General features: G+C 41.8%; 1 protein-coding gene and 1 long non-coding RNA gene across 14 annotated transcripts in view; one reads left to right on the top strand and one right to left on the bottom strand.

The window, feature by feature from the left end:
• NHS (NHS actin remodeling regulator) overlaps positions 1-19,989 on the bottom strand; it is a 364,785-nt gene that overhangs the window by 37,968 nt on the left and 306,828 nt on the right. For all 8 annotated transcript variants that reach the window (XR_014258910.1, XM_082446923.1, XM_082446920.1 and 5 more), the window contains exon 3: positions 7,454-7,587. Coding sequence is in view for 7 of the 8 variants with exons in the window: in XM_082446923.1 (XP_082303049.1) it covers positions 7,454-7,587 (134 nt within the window). In the remaining variant the exon portion in view is untranslated. The remainder of the gene's footprint in view (positions 1-7,453; positions 7,588-19,989) is intronic.
• The window catches only part of LOC309652979, a 95,839-nt gene that overhangs the window by 38,603 nt on the left and 37,247 nt on the right, over positions 1-19,989 (top strand). The gene's annotated exons all lie outside the window — the stretch shown is intronic.

The raw sequence follows: 19,989 nt of genomic DNA, 5'->3' as shown, positions 1-19,989 counted from the left end.
TTTTACATTCTCTAACTTTTAGTCTCTGTGTGTCTCTAGATCTGAAGCGAGTCTCTTGTTGCAGCATATATACGGGTCTTGTTTTTGTATCCATTCAGCCACTCTGTGTCTTTTGGTTGGATAATTTAGTTCATTTATATTTAAGGTAATTATTGATATATATGTTCTTATTGCCATTTTGTTGCTTTGGATTTGTTTTTATAGGTCTTCTTTTCCCCTTTCTTCTTCTTTTGATCTCTTCTCTTGTGATTTGGTGACTGTCTTTAGCATTATGTTTGGATTCCTTTTTCTTTTTTTGTGTGTATATCTATTACAGATTTTTGGTTTGCAGATACCATGAGGTTTTTGTATAGCAGTCTGTATATGTGTGTGTGTGTATGATTGTTTTAAGTTGCTTATCTCTTAATTTCAAATAAATTTTAAAAACCCTGCATTTGTATTCTCCTCCCCTCATGATTACTGTTTTTTTTTTTTTTTCTTTTGGCCACAAGGCTTGTGGAATCTTAGCTCCCCAACCAGGGATCGAACCCGTGCCCCCTGCATTGGAAGTGCGGAGTCCTAACCACTGGACCACCAGGGAATTCCCACGATTACTATTTTTGATATATTTTATATGTAATTATTCTGTGTATCCCTTAACTGCTTATTGTGGATGTAGATGATTTTATTACTTTTGTCTTTTAACCTCCCTTCTAGCTTTGTGTGTGGATGATTTCCTACCTTTACTGTATGTTTGCCATTACTGGTGAGCTTTTTCATTTTGTAATTTTCTTGTTTCTAATTGCGGCCTTTTCTTTTTTCGCCTAGAGAAGTTCCTTTAACATTTGTTGTAAAGCTGGTTTGGTGGTGCTGAACTCTTTTAGCTTGTCTGTAAAGCATTTGATCTCCATCAGATCTGAAGGAGAGCCTTGCTGGGTAGAGTATTCTTGGTTGTAGGTTTTTCTGTTTCATCACTTTGAATATATTGTGCCATTCCCTCCTGGCCTGCAGAGTTTCTGCTGAAAAATCAGCTGATAGCCTTTTGGGAGTTCCCTTGTATGTTACTTGTTGCTTTTCCCTTGCTGCTTTTAATATTCTCTCTTTATCTTTAATTTTTGTCATTTTAATTACAATGTGTCTTGGTGTGTTCCTCTTTGGGTTCTACTGTGTGGGACTCTGTGCTTCCTAGACTGAGGTGACTGTTTCCTTTCCCAGGTTAGGGAATTTTTCAGCTATTAGGTTTTCAAATATGTTCTCAGGCTCTTTTCCTCTCTCTTCTCCTTCTGGAATTTAATGTGAATTTTAGTATGCTTGATGTTGTCCCAGAGGTCTCTAAAACCGTCCTCATTTCTTTTCATTCTTTTTTCTTTTTTCTGTTCAGTGGCAGTGATTTCCACTACTCTGTCTTCCAGCTCACTGATCTGTTCCTCAATATCATTTAGTCTACTATTGATTCCTTCTAGTGTATTTTTCATTTCAATTATTCTTCATCCCTGTTTTGTTGTTCTTTATATTTTCTGACTCTTTGTTGAAAACTTCTAACTTGTTCTATGCATCCATTCTTATCCCAAGTTCTTTAATCATCTTTACAATCATTACTCTGAATTCTTTCTCAGGTAGAATGCCTAGCTCCACTTCACTTAGTTCTTCTGGGGTTTTTTCTTGTTCCTTCATCTGGAACATGTTCCTCTGACACCTCATTTTGTTTACGTTGCTGTTGGTATTTTTAGTATGTAGTAGGTTAGTTATGTTTCTCAACCTTGGAGAAGTGGCCTTCTGTAGGACAAGTCCTGTGCATCCCTGCAGCACACTCCCCTCTCGTCACCCAAGCTATATGCTCTAGGGATTCCCCCTAAGAGGGCTGCGTGGGTCCTTCTCTTGTGGTGGGCTAACTGTCTGGGTGGTCTGGTAGGCTTGGTTGGCCTCTAGTGTGATTGGTTGCCAGGCCCTGCCTTGTGTGGATGCTGCTGGTTGGTGGGCCTGGTCATGAGGCGGCTGACTGCAGAACCCCAGGGGGCCCTGGGGCTACTGCTGGCTCACTGGTGGGTGGAATCAGGGTCCAGAAGACTCAGGGGCTATTGCCCCCCGACAGTGGTGGGTGAAGCCAGGTCCTGGGGTTAGTGCTGGACTACTGGCAGGCAGAGCCTGGTCCTGGAGTCTGGCTGCAGGGTCCAGGGATCCCAGAGTGCTGTCAGAGCACTGATGGGTAGGGGGGGCCAGTTCCTGACACAGTTGGGTATGAGGTTTGGGGTGTCCCAAAACTTGTGTTGGCCTGCTAGTGGGCAGGGCCGGGGCCCAGCTTGTCCCAGGGTTGTGTCTGGCCTGCTTTTGGCTGGCTGGGTCTGCAGGCTGTGGGACTGTGGTTTTCTGGCATCTGGTATCTGCCCCCTGGTGGGTGAGGCTGGTCTAGAGGCTAGTGCAGGCTTCCTGGAGGGGAAGGCCAGTGCCTGCCCGCTGGTGGGCGGAGCTGGGTCTTGGCCCGCTGGTGGGCAGGGCCATGTCTAGAGGTGGCTGTGAGCTCAGGAAGTCTTTAGGCAGCCTATCTGCTGATGGGTGGGGCTGTGTCCCCACCCAGTTAGTTGTTTGGCTTGAGCTGTCCCAGCACTGGTACCTACAGGCAGTTGGGTGGGGCCAGGTCTTGGTGCTAATGAGCTAGTGGCACCCACCAGCACTGGCTTCCACCGGGTAGAACAAGCTCCCAAATATGGCTGCTGCCAGTGTCTGTGTCCCCAGGGTGAGCCACAGCTGCCCCCCACCTCTTTGGGAGACTCTTCAAGACCAGCAGGTAGTTCTGGCCCTGGCTGCTATGAAGTTACTGCTTTTGCCCTGGGTCCTGGTGCACATGAGGTTTTGTGTGCGCCCTTTAAAAGTGGTGTCGGGACTTCCCTGGTGGCACAGTGGATACGACTCTGTGCTGCCAATGCAGGTGGCCTGGGTTCGATCCCTGGTCAGGGAACTAGATCCCACATGCATGCTGCAACTAAGAGTTCTCACGCCACAACTACGGAGCCCGTGTGCCGCAACTAAGGAGCCCGCTTGCCGCAACTAAGACCCGGTGCAATCAAATAAATGAAGTGAAGTCTCTATTTTCTGCAGCCCTTTGGGACTCCTGAAATTAAACCCCATTGGCCTTCAAAGCCAAGTGCTTTGGCGGCTCATCTTCCCAGAGCATTGCAGGACCCCTGGGCTGGGGAGGCTGATATGGGGCTCAGAACTCTCCTGTGGGAGAACCCCTGCAATATAATTATTCTCTAGTTTGTGGGTCACTCATCTGGGGGTATGGGACTTGATTATATCAGAAGTCTGCTCCTCCTACCCATCTTGTTGTGGTTCCTTCTTTATGTCCTAGTTGTTACAGATCTTTTCGGATACCTTTTGGTCTTTTTCATAGATGGTTGTTCTGCAGATAGTTGTGGTTTTGGTGTGCTTGTGAGAGGAGGTGAGCTCAGGGTCTTTCCACTCTGCCATCTTGGCCCAAATTCCCTTTGGCTATTCTTGTGTGTTTATTTCTCCATAAGAACTTTAGTATCAGTGGGTCAAACTCCATTTTAAAAAAAGCTTATTGGTAATTTTTATTGGGATTGTGTTAAACTTATAAATTAATTTAGAACTGACTTGTTTATAGTGCTGAATCATTCTATCCAAGAACAAGGGGTGTCCTTCCACTTGAGGAAGTCTAATTTTGTGTCTTTTAGGAATGCTTTCAAATTTCCTAATATAGGTTTTGCACATTTGTGATAAATTAATTCCTGAGTATTTAATCTTCTTTGTTATTGCTGTAAATGGAGTTTTCTATAACACTAGGTCTTCTAATTGTCTATCCTTTGTGTAAGTGAAGGATATTGATTTTTGTGTTTGTATCCTGCTACTTATTGAATTCTTTAATTTAAACAATAAGTTTTATCATTGATTCTCTAGAATTTTCCTGGTATAGTATCACATCACTTGCAACTAGATACAGGTTTACTTCTTCTTTACCAATTCTTACGCCTGTAATTGATTTATTTTGTCTAACTGCATTGATTGATCCCTCTAATATAATGCTAATTAGTAGGAGATAGTGAGTATCCTTGCCTTGTTTCTGATTTTAATGGAAATGCCTCTAATGTTTCCCCATTAAGTAAGATACTGGCTTTAGGACTAAGGCATATATATTTTATCCTGTTAATGAAGTACCATTGAATTCCTATTTTCTCAAGTCTTTTTATAAAGAATAGGTCTTGAATTTTATTTAAGGCCTTTCCAGCATCTATGGAAGTAATCATATGGATTTTCCCCCCTTAGATCTATTAATATAGTATATGATACTAATAGATTTCCTAATATTGAACCAACCTTCCATTCCTGGAATAAATCCCATTTAGTCATGGTATATTAATTTCTCAGTATGATATTGTATTCTGTTTGCTCACATTTAATTTAGCATTTTTGCTTCAATAATCATGAGTTGATATTGGTCTGTCCTCCCTCCCTCCCTCCCTCCCTCCCTTCCTTCCTTCCTTCCTTCCTTCCTTCCTTCCTTCCTTCCTTCCTTCCTTCCTTCCCTCCCTCCCTCCCTCCCTCCTGTCTTTATCAGGTTTAGGTATCAAACCTTCAGAAAAGGTTCGTAAAAGAAATGGGGAAGTTCTTCATTTTCAGTGTGCTGAAACAACTTATAGAGTGTTGAGATTATCTGGACTTTGAAAGTTTAGTAGAATTCCTCTGTGAAACCATCTGGGCCTGAAATCACCTCCTTTGCCACCCTTGATGAGGGAGGACTTCCATATGGGCCTTCATTAGGAGACACCCCTTGAATTTTCAGCTTACAGAGCTGGGATTTAAACCTAGTTAGAGACCCATGGTCTTATCACTATATCACTGATACCTCAGGGACTTGGATTGCCTAATCATAATAATGATGATGATGATGATGATGTCTAATACATATTAAGTGCTTTTTATGTGTCAGGTACTGTTTACGTGTATTAACACATTCAATCCTTGTTTTAAACTTATAAGGTACTATCTCTCATTATCCCCAAGACACTGAAATGATTAACTTGTCCAGGGTCACATAGCTCGTAAATGGTAGAGCTTGGTCTTCAATTCCAGGCAGTTCGGCTTCACAGACCATGTCTTTAATGACCAAAGTACAGTATACCAGTTTATAGAATTGTGGACGAGTGTATATCAGAATCTCATTATGAATGCTTTTTTAAAGGGAAAAAAATGGTTTAACTGAAGTCTCGTAAAGGAAAGGAGAGTTGCTGTTTACAAAAACGTCTGTCTAGCAATTTGGCTACAAATTTCCTATCCCGATACCTACAGCCTTTTCTCTTGCAGCAGTATACAGCCTTTGTAAGCTTAATGTATAGAACTGTGTTCTAGTCTGAGTCAGCTCCAGGTCTGAGGGATTCAACTTGAATGGAAATCTTCCAATGACCTTGGTGACCGAAACTCAATCAAACAAATGAAACAGTTAAAATTTCCCCAAATTACTTCGAAATACTAAATATTATTGAGATGGGTAAATTTTCTGGTTTACATAAGTATGACCTCTTATTAATGTTTGTTGGGAAAATGAAGCACCCTCATTGCTATTCATTATTTTAAGCTTTTTCCTATAGTCTTATTTTGGTATTTAGACATTATTAAAAATTATGCAGATTAAGACAAAGGGTAATATTTTTATGTCATTTCTGTAAATGCTTAACATTCTTCTCTCCCACCGCCCCCTGCCAAGAAAGCCAACTTAATGAGCCACTAAACATATTATAATGAATGGGAAAAATATTTTTAGCATTTTTATGCAGAAAATGCCTCATTAAAAGCAAATGCTTCAGCAAGCAGATTTGAGCTTAATAGGAACTTTTGTCGAGCAGGGGCTTTTATGACAAATCACTAGCATGTTGTAACTGCTCTATATAAAGACCTAGAAAGCCATAAGAGACTCTTACCTTCCTTTCTTATCCCTGGGCTGCATTGCAGCAGTATGGTGAGTTTGACATGGCACTTAGGACACTTGATGAGCCTGAGGGACATGAAGCCTACTGTCCAGCCACGAGTAGGAAAAATGTCTGTGTACTGTTCAATATCACTCACTGTTTTATCTGGATATATCATGAGAGTCTTTTAGATGAAATCTGTTCTCAGCTTGGTGTCTGGCATCATGTGACCCAAATATTTTGCATCTAATTTGCATATTGTAAAGGCCATAAGGGTACAGGGTTTATAATCATACATACAACCTTAGTTTCAAATAAAAACCTCAACTTCTACCTACACTATTGTAACTTCTTTAGACTTAGGGCCTCAAACTGGCATGACAAGGGAGCAGGGGTCTACCCATTCAGGCAGGCTGTGTGGGCTGATTTGGTCACAGAAACCATAGTCTCTCACCTCAGTGATGCCCTACTCAGAGGCACAAAGTGCTCACCTGTCCCCACTGAGGCCTCAGAAGGCACACCTGGGGTAATGGTGTTTCCAGGTATTCTGAGCTGGTCTCAGCTTCATCATCTCTGATCCATACTTGGGGGCTTGAGCTGAGTTACAGCCACACCCACCCAGGCAAGGCTGACGTCACCAGTGGTGATGACATCACTCTGGTAACTGGTTACTCAGAAGAGCACCCTCCCTTATAGAATGGGGGAAGCATGAAATTATGAGATGATTCATCTTCAAATGGTAATTTTTCACATCATGTAAGTTCTTTCTCAGTTCACCCTACCTAGTCAGCCATGCTATCACCTGACTAGTAATAATAGTAGTGGTTGCAGCAGTTAACATTTACTGAGGTCTTACTCTATGTCAGGCATTGTGCTAAGTTCTTTCCATGCCTTATCTCATTTAACCCTCAAACCCTATAAGCTAGTTACTATTAATATCCCCATATTACAGATGAGGGAACTGAGGGCAAGGAACGTAAGTAACCTGCCCTAAATCTTTCAGCTTGTATGCAGAAGAATTAGGATTTGAAGCAATTTTTCCCCCGATTTTATTTTATTTATTTTATCTTTTATTGAAGGATGGTTGATTTACAATATTATGTTAGTTTCGGGTATACAGCACAGTGATTCAGTTTGATATATATTTTTTTCTTCAGATTCTTTTCCATTATAGGTTATTACAAAATATTGAAAAGAGTTCCCTGTGCTATGCAATAAATCCTTGTTGTTTATCTTTTTTATATATAGTGGTGTGTATCTGCTAATCCAATATTCCTAATTTCCCTGATTTTAGAGTCCTTAACTATTGTTGCTTTACTGCATTGTGCAGCCGATTAAATTAAAAAAAAATCTGTATCCCCACTCTATTCCCCCAAAAAGAGGCATTCCTTTCAAGAATGAAAGGGGAAAAATTCAGTTTTCAAATGCCCATGATTAGCTCTTTCAGGCAGCCCAGTCTCCTTCAGTAGGAGGAGGGAAACTGACGCCCAAGACCCACTCATACTTCCCGCTGAGCAGGTACAGGGCTGCCGCCTGGCCATCTAGCTCACCGTTAAGAAGTGCCGGTCCTTAAGTTCGCGTCTTCTCTGGCTGTGAGCTGGGGGATAGGCGGGCAGTGGAGGAGCTACTACGGAAAGGGGTGCAGCAGCTCTCTGCTCCCGGCGATCGCTCCGGCTCCGGTGTTCTGGGGGCAGAAAAAGCAATAATACAGAAACATACTTGGCATTTTCAATTTCTCTTTCCGCCTTGGGAGGATGAGCAAAAGGCTGGAGAAAAGTGAGTTTTTGCTAATCCAGCTCATTTGTATACCAAATAAGCTTTTCAGAATGGTTCTGAACTAAACTTTCACTTCATATGAAGTTGGACACCTACATTTCAGTGGGTTCATCTCATAATCATTGTACAAGATGGTTCACTCTAACTTTGGAAAAAGTAGTATATTTCTCAACATGCCTCGTTTCAAAACAACATGAGCAAAAAAAAAAAAAAAAATCTAGAACAATGGTGCAAGATCTGCTGACATCAGTCCTGGAGTGGACCGTAGGCACAGACACACCAGAGCCTCCCAGAGAGTGGTAGCGACAGATGCTCACAGCCATCCAGTGGGTGATGGAGGCAGCTCACATTGGCTCAGGGGCCCGGATTGCTATGTGTTCAGGAATTTTGCGAGCCAGTTTTTAAACTGTTGGTAGCTTGAAATAGGCTACGGTGGGAGTATTTATATCACAGAAACTGGAGAGTCCTACACATCGGGGCCTTATTCATTTATTTATTACATTTTTTAAAAACAGAGCCTGTGGCCTGCACACCGTTGCACCCATCTAAAGCTCTGTCACCCACAACACTCAGATGGCTTTCAAATCCTGGGTTCCTAAGAAAGTAAAGAAATCCCAATGGTGACAGTTGTCTGATTTAGGAATAAAGGTACTACTGGGAAAAACCAAGAAATTTCCATGTGTGCGATGAAGTGGTCCTGACTCATTGACAAGAATCACTGAGACATCAAGAGCACAGCTTAGCTTTCTGGGTGTCTCAGTGAGCCCCAAAGCACATCCTACCCAACATACTGGCCACACCAAAGGCTGCCCTGCCTGCCAAAACCCAGCCCACACTCATGCCTAGGGCCTGAAATCTCGTGACTCCCACCCAATATGACCAAGGTAGAAATTTGTGCAGCAGATGTCTTAATCTGTCTTCTGTTGTTTAAAATTGCCATTACTCAGCACATCTACGATAATAATTATGATGCCCAATATTTATTGAGCAATTGCCATGCATCAAAGATGCTTTGCAAAAGCTTTTAGGTGCATTATCTTGACAACTGCACGAAGTAGGCACTGATAGTGTCCCTCTTGTGCAGATGCCTAAACCAGTCAGGGAGGCTAAGTCATTGCCGAGCTGTCAGTGGTACACACTTGGCCCCAGGGCTCTGCTCTTGGCCACTTCTTGACCTGTAAGCTCTAGAAGGTCCAAACACACCTCGCTCATCAGAGCAAGACTGCTGGGATTTGATAGTATTTGATTATAATTATATTTTATCACATTCTAATTCTTTGGACATTGATAATATAGAATATTTGGCTACTCATAAGACACTAATTCTTTTACCCGTGTTAGGAAACAGCTAACTACACTGACCCTCTCAGGTGGCGTCAGATGCCCTTTCTCTGAAGGTCCTGTAGTGCCAGTGGCCATTTCATCTCTGTCATTGTATTGATAAAAATCAGGATCTCTCTAGATGTCTGCCTCTTTTATAGAAGGCTGCCCCTGGACAACAGAGATTATATTCAGCTTTCTGTCGCAGTGCCCTGCTGTGCCTGTGATATAGTGGGTTCTCAATAAATGTTTGTGGAGTGACTGAAAGGAAGAACAAATTAATGCTTTCATTAAGGTCTGCTTTTGTAACAGCAGAGTGCACTCTAAAGCCCTACCTTTCCCATGGGCTGTGTAGTTAGTTAGTGCCCTCGCTGTGCCCTCGCTGTTAGGTCCTTCTCTGGTCCTGTCGCCTATTTACACTGGCCGCCCTAATGCTGGCCCCTTTCCTCTTTGCTGTAGTCCGTGTGCTGTACTCTAAACCAGTACCTGAGCACTCTTGAGCCTTCTGATTTCTGTCCATGTCTGATCGGCCTGTCTGTGGGCCTCCCTGCCTCAACTGCCGACATTGTCTGTGTCAGGAAAATGTGGCAGTATTTCTCATCTACCTTTGCTTGGGATTCTTTAGACAAATGTTGACTCCCATTCACAACCAGAGAAAAGTCCTCATCCCCACACAGGTGGTCTTTGCTAAACTGCCACCATAGCCATTGTTCATCAGGAAGACTTTAAAAAAAAAATAACTATATAGTTGATTTACAATATTGTGGGACTTCCCTGGTGGGGCAGTGGTTAAGAATTTGCCTGCCAATGAAGGGGACATGGGTTCGAGCCCTGGTCCGGGAAGATTCCACATGCCACAGAGCAGCCAAGCCCACGAGCCACAACTACTGAAGCCCACATGCCTAGAGCCCATGCTCCACAACAAGAGAAGCCACCGCAATGAGAAGCCCACACACCGCAACAAAGCGTAGCCCCCGCTCGCCGCAACTGGAGACAAGCCCGCACGCAGCAATGAAGACCCAATGCAGCCAAAAATAAATAAATAAATTAATTAATTAAGGAAAAAAAAAACAATGGAATACAATATTGTGTTAGTTTCAGGCATACAGCTTCAGATTCTTTTCCAATATAGGTTATTACAAGATACTGAATATAGTTCCCTGTGCTATACAGTAAATCCTTGTTGTTTATCTATTTTATATATAGTGCTGTGTATCTGTTAATCCCATACTCCTAATTTATCCCTCCACCTCCCCTTTCCCCTTTGGTAACCATAAGTTTGTTTTCTATGTCTATGAGTCTGTTTCTGTTTGGTCAGTAAATGAATTCGTATTTTTTTTTTTAGATTCCACATATAAGTGATCTCATATAATATTTGTCTTTCTCTGTCTGACTTACTTGGTATGATAATCTCTAGGTCCATCCATGTTGCTGCAAATGGCAATATTTCATTCTTTTTTATTGCTGAGTAATATTCCATTGTATATACACCACATCTTCTTTATCCATTCATCTATTGATGGACTCTCAGGTTGCTTCTATGTCTTGGCTATTGTAAATAGTGCTGCAGTGAACATAGCAGTGCATGTATCTTTTTGAATTATAGTTTTGTCTAGGTATATGCCCAGGAGTGGGTTTGCTGGATCATATGGTAACTCTATTTTTAGTTTTTTAAGGAACCTCCATACTGTTCTCCATAGTGGCTGCACCAATTTACATTGCCACCAACAGTGTAGGAGGGTTCCCTTTTCTCCACACCATCTCCAGCATTTATTATTTTTAGACTTTTTGATGATGGCCATTCTGACTGGTGTGCGGTGATAACTCCTTGTAGTTTTAATTTGCATTTTCCCAATAATTAGCGATGTTGAGCATTTTTTCATGTGCCTGTTGGCCAACTGTATGTCTTCTTTGGAGAAATGTCTGTTTAGGTCTTCTGCCCAGTTTTTGATTGGGTTGTTTGTTTGTTTGTTTTTTGATATTGAGTTGTATGAGGTGTCTGTATATTTTGGAAATTAAGCCCTTGTCGTTCTCATCATTTGCAAATATTTTTTCCCAGTCTGTAGGTTGTCTTTTCATTTTGTTTACGGTTTGCTTTGCTGTGAAAAAGCCTATAAGTTTGACTAGGTTCCATTTATTTATTTTTGCGTTTACTTCTTTTACCTTGGGAGACTGATCTAAGAAAACATTACTATGATTTATGTCCGAGAATGTTTTGCCTATGTTCTCTTCTAGGAGTTTTATGGTGTCATATCTTATGTTTAAGTCTTTAAGCCATTTTAGGTTTATTGTTGTGTACGGTGTGAGGTTGTGTTCTAACTTCATTGATTTACATGAGGCTGTCAAGCTTTCCCAACACCACTTGCTGAAGGGACTGTCTTTTCTCCATTGTATATTCTTGCCTCCTTTGTTGAAGATTAATTGACTGTAGGTGTGTGGGTTTATTTCTGGGCTCTCTATTCTGTTCTTTTGATCTATATGTCTGTTTTTGTGCCAGTACCATGCTGTTTGGATTACTGTAGCTTTGCAGTATTGTCTGAAATCTGGGAAGGGTTATGCCTCCAGCTTTATTCTTTTTCCTCAGAGTTGCCTTGGCAATTCTTGGTCTTTTGTAGTTCCATATAAATTTTAGGATTATGTGTTCTAGCTCTGTGAAAAATATCATGGGTAATTTGATAGAGATCATATGAAATCTGTAGATTGCTTTGGGTAGTATGGCTGTTGTAACAATATTAATTCTTCCAATCCAAGAGCATGGCATAGCTTTCCATTTCTTTGTATCATTTTCAGTTTCCTTTATCAGTGTTTTATAGTTCTCAGCGTATAGGTCTTTCATCTCCTTGGTTAGGTTTTATTTATTTATTTATTTTTTGCACAATTTTATTTATTTATTTATTTATTTTAAATTTATTTTATCCTTTTGGCTGCTTTGGGTCTTCATTGCTGCGTGTGGGCTTTCTCTAGTTGCGGCGAGCGGGGGCTACTCTTTGTTGAGGTGCACGGGCTTCTCATTGCGGTGGCTTCTCTTGTTGCAGAGCACAGGCTCTAGGTGTGCAGGCTTCAGTAGTTGTGGCACGGGGGCTCAGTAGTTGTGGCACGCGGGCTCTAGAGCACAGCCTCAGTAGTTGTGGCGCACGGGCTTAGTTGCTCCACGGCATGTGGGATCTTCCCGGGCCAGGGCTCGAACCCATGTCCCCTGCATTGGCAGGCGGATTCTTAACCACTGTGCCACCAGGGAAGCCCTTTGCACAACTATAAACGGGATTGTTTTTTTACTTTCTGATATTTCATTGTCAGTGTAAAGAAATGCAACAGATTTCTGTATATTGATCTTGTATCCTGCTACCTTGCTGAATTCATTTATTTGTTCTAACAGTTTTTGTGTGGAGTCTTTAGGGTCTTCTATATAGAGTATCATGTCATCTGCGTACAATAACAATTTTATCTCTTCCCTTCCAATTTGGATACCTTTTATTTCTTTCTCTTGTCTGACTACTGTGGCTAGGACTTCCAATACTATGTTGAATAGAAGCGGTGAGAGTGGGCATCCTTGTCTTGTTCCAGAATTTAGTGGGAAGGATTTCACCTTTTCACCGTTGAGTATTATATTGGCTGTGGGTTTGTTGTAAATGGATTTTATTATGTTGAGATATGTTCCCTCTGTACCTACTTCGGTGAGAATTTTTATCATGAATGGATGTTGAATTTTATCAAATGCTTTTTCTGCTTCTCTTGAGATGATCATGTTGTTTTTGTCTTTTGTTGATATGGTGTATCACGTTGATTGATTTGTGTATGTTGAACCATCCTTGTGACCTTGGAACGAATCCAACTTGATCGTGGTGTATGATCCTTCTTATGTGTTGTTGGATTCAGTTTGCTAATATTTTGTTGAGGATTTTTCCATCTATATTCATCAAAGATACTGACCTGTAATTTTGTTTTTTTGTAGTATCGTTGTCTGGTTTTGGTATCAGGGTGATAGTGGCTTCATAAAATGATTTTGGGAGTGTTCCCTCCTCTTCAGTCATTTGGAATAGTTTGAGAAAGATAGGTATGAGTTCTTCTTTTTGTTTGGTAGAATTCCCCAGTGAAGCCATCTGGTCCTAGACTTTTGTTTGCAGGGAGGTTTTTTGTTGTTGTTGTTGTTGTTTTATACAGATTCTATTTTACTTCTAGTGATCTGTCTGTTCAAATTATCTGTTTCTTTTTGATTCAGTTTTGGCAGGCTGTATGTTTCTAGAAACTTGTCAGTTTCTTCTAGGTTGTCCATTTTGTTGGCATATAACTGTTCATAGTTTTTTTCTTATGATTTTTTGCGCTTCTGCGGTATTGGTTGTTGTTTCTCTTTCATTTCTTATTTTGTTTATTTGGGTCCTCTCTCTTTTGTTCTTGGTGAGCCTGGCTAGAGGTTCATCGATTTTGTTTACCCTTTCAAAAAACAGCTCTTGGTTTTATTGACTTTTTTATTATTTTTAATTCTATTTTATTTATTTCCTCTCTGATCTTTATTTCCTTCCTTCTGCTGGCTTTAGGAGTTGTATGTTCTTTTCTAATTCTTTTAGGTGGAAGGTTAGGTTGTTTGAGATTTTTCTTATTTTTGGGGGAAGGCCTGTATTGCTGTAAGCTTCTCTCTCAGGACTGCATCCCATAGATTTCGGATGGCTGTGTTTTTATTTTCCTTTGTCTTGAGGTATTTTTTAAATTTCCTCTTTGATTTCATTGTTGACTCATTGTTTTTTTTAGTAGCATGTTGTTTAGTCTCTGTGTAATCATTTTTTTCTCATTTTTCTTTCTGTGGTTGATTTCTAGTTTCATGCCATTGTGGTCAGAGAAGATGCTTGAGATAATTTCTTTTCTCTTAAATGTGTTGAGGCTTGTTTTGTGTCTTAGTATGTGGTCTATCCTAGAGAATGTTCCATGTGTACTTGAAAAGAGTGTGTATTTTGGTTTTCTTGGATGTAGTGTCCTGTAGATCTCAATTAAGTCTGTTTTAATGTGTCAGAGTCTCTGTTGCCTTACTGATTTTCTGTTTGGAAGATCTGTCCATTGATGTCAGTGGGGTGTTAAAATCTCCTGCTACTATTGTATTCCCATCAGTTTCTCCTTTTATGTCTGTTAGTATTTGTTGCACGTATTTAGGTGCTCCTATATTGCATACATATACGTTAATGAGTGTAATATCATCCTCTTCTTATAATGATCCTTTTATCATTAATACAGGGTCCTTCTTTGTCTTTATTCATGGCCTTTGTTTTAAAGTCTCTTTTGTCTGATATGAGTATTGCTACCCTCGCTTTCTTGTCATTTCCATTTGCATGAAATATCTTTTTCCATCCCCTCACTTTCAATCTATGCATGTCTTTCACCCTAAAGTGGGTCTCTTATAGGCAGCAGATTGTAGGTTCTTGTTTTATTATCCAGTATGCCAGTCTGTGTCTTTTTATCAGAGCGTTTAGTCTATTGACATTTAAAGTAATTATTGATAAGTATGTATTTACTGCCATTTTAAACCTTGTTTTCCAGTTGACTTTGTATTTCTTCTTTGTTCCTTTCTTCTTTTTGTTTTTCCTTTTGTAGTTTATGGTTTTCTTTTGTATTATGCTTGAGTTCCTTTCTTTTTGGCTTTTGTGAGACCACTGTATGTTTTTAATTTGTGGTTACCCTGGTTTTCAAGTATGTTAAACCATAACTGTTATCTTCTTGCTTTAGACTGATAGTCATGTAAGCTCAAACACATTCTAAAAAAACTACATATTCTTACTCCCCTCCCCCACATTATGTGATTCTGATGTCCTCTTTTACATCTTCATGTTTATCCTTTTGTTGTTCCTTATAGTTATAATTGCTTTCACAAATTTTTTGATTGTTTTTAAATTTATGTACTGGCTTATTTAAGTGATCTTCAATCCTTTTATATATTTGCCTTTCCTGTTGTGATTTTCCCTTTCCTATAGATTCTTGCTTCTTTTCTGTTTAGAGAAGAAGACCTTTCAGTATTTCTGTTAGGATAGGTTTAGTATTTCTATATTCTTTTTTTTTTTTAACTTTTTATTTTATACTGGAGTATAGTTGATTAACAATGTTGTGACGGTTTCAGGTGTACAGCACAGTGATTTAGTTATACATATGCATGTATCTATTCTTTATCAGATTCTTTTCCCATTTAGGTTGTTACATAATATTGAGCAGAGTTCCCTGTTTTACACAGTAGGTCCTTGTTGGTTATCCATTTTAAGTATAGCAGTGTGTACATGTCCATCCCAAACTCCCTAACTATCCACCCCTGCCCTGGAACCATAAGTTTGTTCTCTAAGTCTGTGAGTCTGTTTTGATTTTGTAAATAAGTACATTTGTATCATTTTTTAGTGATTCTGCATATAAGCAATATCATATGCTATCTCACTTTCTCTGTCTGACTTCCTTCACTCAGCATGACAATCTCTGGGTCCATCCATGTTGCTGCAAATGGCATTACCTCATTCTTTTTAATGGCTGAGTAATATTCCATTGTATATATACACCACATCTTCTTTATCCATTCCTTTGTTGATGGACATTTAGGTTGCTTGCGTGTCTTGGCTATTGTCAGTGCTGCGATGAACATTGGGGTGCATGTATCCTTTCGGACCATGTTTTTCTCCGGATATATGCCCAGGAGTGGGATTGCAGGATCATACGGTAGCTCTATTTTTAGTTTTTTAAGGAACCTCCATACTCTTCTCCATAGTGGCTGTACCAATTTACATTACCATCAGCAGTGTAGGAGGTTTCCCTTTTCTCCACACCCTCTCCAGCATTTATTGTTTGTGGATTTTTTGATGATAGCCATTCTGACTGGTGTGAGGTGATATCTCAATGCGGTTTTTTTTATTATTATTTATTAATTTTTATAAATTTATTTTATTTATTTTTGGCTGTGTTGGGTCTTCGTTGCTGCTCACGGGCTTTCTCTGGTTGCGGCGAGTGGGGGCTACTCTTCGTTGCGGTGCGTGGGCTTCTCATTGCGGTGGCTTCTCTTGAGAGCACAGCCTCTAGGCACGTGGGTTTCAGTAGTTGCAGCACGCAGGCTCAGTAGTTGTGGCACGCGGGCTCTAGAGCGCAGGCTCATTAGTTGTGGTGCACGGGCTTAGTTGCTCCGCGGCATGTGGGATCTTCCTGGACCAGGGATCGAACCCGTGTCCCCTGCACTGGCAGGTGGATTCTCAACCACTGTGCCACCAGGGAAGCCCTCAATGTAGTTTTGGTTTGCATTTCTCTAATAATTAGTGATGTTGAATATCTTTTCATGAGTATTGCTGTATTGCTGTATTCTTTTAGTTTTTGCTCGTCTGAGAAATTCTTTCTCCCTCCTTCTATTCTAAATGATAATCTTGCTGGGCAGAGTATCCTAGGTTGCAGGTTTTTTCCTTTCAGAACTTTGAATATATCTTGTCACTCCCTTCTGGCCTGCAAAGTTTCTGTAGAGAAATCAGCTGATAGCCTTATGATATTCCCTTGTAAATGACTCTGTTTTTCTCTTGCTGCCTTTAGAATCCTCTCTTTATCGTTCACTTTTGCCATTTTAATTACGTGTCTTGGTGTGGATCAGTTTGGGTTCATCTTGTTTGGGACGGCCTGTGATTCCTGTACCTGGATATCTGTTTCCTTCTTTAGGTTTGGGAAGTTTTCAGCCAGAATTTCTTCAGGTACATTTTGGATCCCTTTTTCTCTTTCTTCTTCTTCTGGATTCCGTATTATGTGTAGGTTGGCACACTTTATATTATCCCATGGATCTCGTATGTTGCTTTCACTTTGTTTTCACTTGTCTTTCTGTCTGCTGTTCTGATTGGGTGGTTTGTGTTACTTTATCTTCCAGATGACTTATTCATTCTGCTATTTAGACTTATTTAGTCTGCTGTTTATTGACTTTAGCTCGGTTTTTATCTTGGCAATTGAGTTGTCTAATTTTGATTGGCTCCTGTTTATGGTTTCTATTGAATAGTTCCTTGTTACAGTGATCTACATTTCTATCAGTAGTGTTTCTTAGGTTCTTTAGCATTTTTATTACCTCCTTTTTGAACTCAGGGCCTGGTAGACTGGCGAGGTTTGTTTCATCGTTCTCTCGGGGGATTTCTCTTATTCTTCTAAATTGGGAGTAGTTCCTCTGCTTTTTCGTTTTACTTATATTTCTCTAACTCCACGAATTTAGGAGAAACAGTTATCTACTGTGGTCTTGAAAGGCTGTTTTTATGTGGGAGTGTCCTGGTGTAGACTGTGTGAGTCCAGTATTTTTGGTGTGAGGGCTCTGTTTGGTATGGATGCCCGCCACATCTTTCCTCGGCATGTGCTGGCCATTATCCACCCTCGATGGGGGGGTGTGTTTGGTGTTGTGCTGGCCAGAGCCTGCACTGTATGTTGGGTGGGGCCTCGTCTTTGCTTTGTGGTTGTCACAGCCCTGTCAAGGGGCAGGGTCTACTCCCCAGCTGTTGGAGTTAGAGGCCCTGAGATCTGGTTCTCAGCTGCCGTGTGAGGTAGGCGGGACCGGAGCACCCCCTCTGGGAGCCGTCGTGTGTTCCTCCTCAGGGGCTCTCTGCCAGGACCTGTGACTCTGTGAGGCCTCCTGCCACCCGGTGTGCACACCCACAAAATCCGCTGCTGCTGGTGCCGCCCTGAGACCCGTCTCGGCTGTGGGAGCACTGATAATTGGCTCCAGTGTCAGCCTTGCCTTTGAAGTGTGCAGGTTCACAAAGCATGAGCTCCCAAAGCCTGCCGGAGCTGCGCCCCATGGTGGGAGTGCTGATAATTGGCTCTGATGTTAGCCCTGGTACGTGCGTGCTCCCAAAGTCTGGCGTGGCTGGAGCCGCACCCCGCAGTGAGCATACTGACAATGAGGTGTCTATGGTGGACCCGTACCCAGCCCTTCATGCGTCGATAATGGGGTCCTTTGGCAGACCTGTGCCCCGTCCTGTGTGCACCCCCAGTTGCAGCCCAGACCACACTCCAGGCTCTTCAGGATGTCTCTGCGCAGCCAAAGCAAGTCGTCTTCCCGTGTCTGTCCACTGAAGCCTGAGTTTCAGCACCCACGAGCTGTGCACGCATCTCAGGCTGGGAAGTGTGGCAGCACGGCAGCTGTCAGCCGGTCCCTCTGTATCTTGCTTGGCAGCAAGTCAGCCCGGGCACACTCCTCTCTTGCAAATTCCAGGCCCCTGCAGCTCCCCTGTCCTGGCGGACCTTCCAGCCAGCGAAGGAGGTTCCCAGGGTGAGGGAACCCTTCCTCTTTCACAGCTCCCTCCCAGGGGTGCAGGTCCCATCCTGATTCCTTTTTTGTTTTTCTCTCCTTTCGTCCTACCCGGTTATGTGGGGATCTTTCTTGCAGCTTTGGTTGTATGAGATCTTTGACAGCTTTCAGCTGGTATTCTGTGAGAATCGTTCCAGATGTAGCTGTATTTTTTTATGTATTTGTAGTGGGGAAGTGAGCTCCATGTCCTACTCTGCCACCTTGGTCTCCCTTCCAAGAAGTCTTTTTGAGATAAATGTCTTCCATGTTAAAGTGCCCACCTCCAGCACCCCCCACATTTTTCTCTGCAAGGAAACAGTGGGCTTTTCTAAATGGGCAGTGTAAGGAAAAGCTTTTATATTCTTAAATGCATAATGAAGAGTAAAATATAGATGTCACTAGTTAGGAAAAGGTAGAAGGAAGGGAGGAGTCTGGAGGGAGATATCAACTCAATTTCCCATTCAATTTCTCCCCTCCTACCCTTTCATTTGCCCCAGGCCGGGAGTAGGCAGGTAGATTAATGCGTCCCTAATACTTCTTTCTGGTGGTGGTGTGAGAACATTCGTCAGCTAGAGCCTGAAACTGCAGTCGACTCTTGGTGCTTATTCCCTTAGACCAATGAAATTTAGACCCCAGCCCTGAAACTTGAAAGGAAAGGAAATATATAAATCTCTCTTTATAGCCTCAGTAATCTCTCTCTCCCTGTCTCACAAACATAAACATTGGCATCACTTCCAGCCATTATTGGCTCTGAGCATAAAGAACTGCTAAGAATAAAGGAAAAAAAGAGGAATCAGAGTCTAAATAACTTGAAACCCATTAAGATGCTGCTTCCTCTGAGGAGCCTTCCCTGAAGCTCCGTGGCATCATTCATTAGTGCCTTTCCTCTGAGCCCCCATATCACTGTGTTGAAATTACCTGGTTACTTGCCTGTCTGTCTCCCTCACTAGACCAGGAATTCCTTGTGGGCAAGGACCACATACTGTTGCTCTCTGAATCCTAGGTGTAGCACAGTGCCTGGCCCTCAAGAGACTTTGTTGAGGGGTTTGCTATTGAGCAGATCTTGAAGACAGCCAATTTCTCGGTTCTGATCTCAGTCCGCCAGCTCCCTGCTTATAGCCCCATTTCCAAAAGGAGCACACTGCCGCTGCCACCACAGCCTAGCTTGTCTGTGCTTCATCATCATCCACTCCCTCCTGGTGGAAGCCAGGACACTCCAGCTGTCCAAATAGAGAACCTACGGGGAAGCTCATTTGTGAGCAAGGCCTTGTCTGATAGGGATAGGTCAGAATTAGTCATGGCCACCAGATGGCAGAAGTGGTATTCTGATGAATGCACTACTAAGCTACTGTTTCTTGGACAAGGGTAAAAAAAAAAAAAAAAAGTCACTTTCTAATTTTAATTCTACACTGCATGTTTTTAATTCTATGATGCCTATAATTCCTGTTTATGGCTCTCTGCAGTGCTATTAAAACTATTACACCCAAGATTTGCTATTGAGACAACCACAAAGCAAGCCTGTCTGTGGAGGGCAAGATGCAGCTCCTCCGTCTTCCTTACAAACCCCAGGAGGCCCCATATCCATCTCTCAGCCCCCAGGAGGAAGTTCTGCGAAAATTGATATTGGCGCTTGCTGTTCCTTAGTTCTGCCGTTAAGTCCAAACCTGACAACACAGTGAAATGTGATAGCTTACGAGCAGCTTAATGTTATCTGGTTGAATCTGGAAAAAT

Source organism: Balaenoptera physalus (assembly GCF_965194825.1).
Source record: "Balaenoptera physalus genome assembly, chromosome: X".
Lineage (NCBI taxonomy): Eukaryota > Metazoa > Chordata > Mammalia > Artiodactyla > Balaenopteridae > Balaenoptera > Balaenoptera physalus.
Note: the sequence above shows the minus strand (reverse complement) of the source record. Positions and strands in the feature narration are given on the sequence as shown.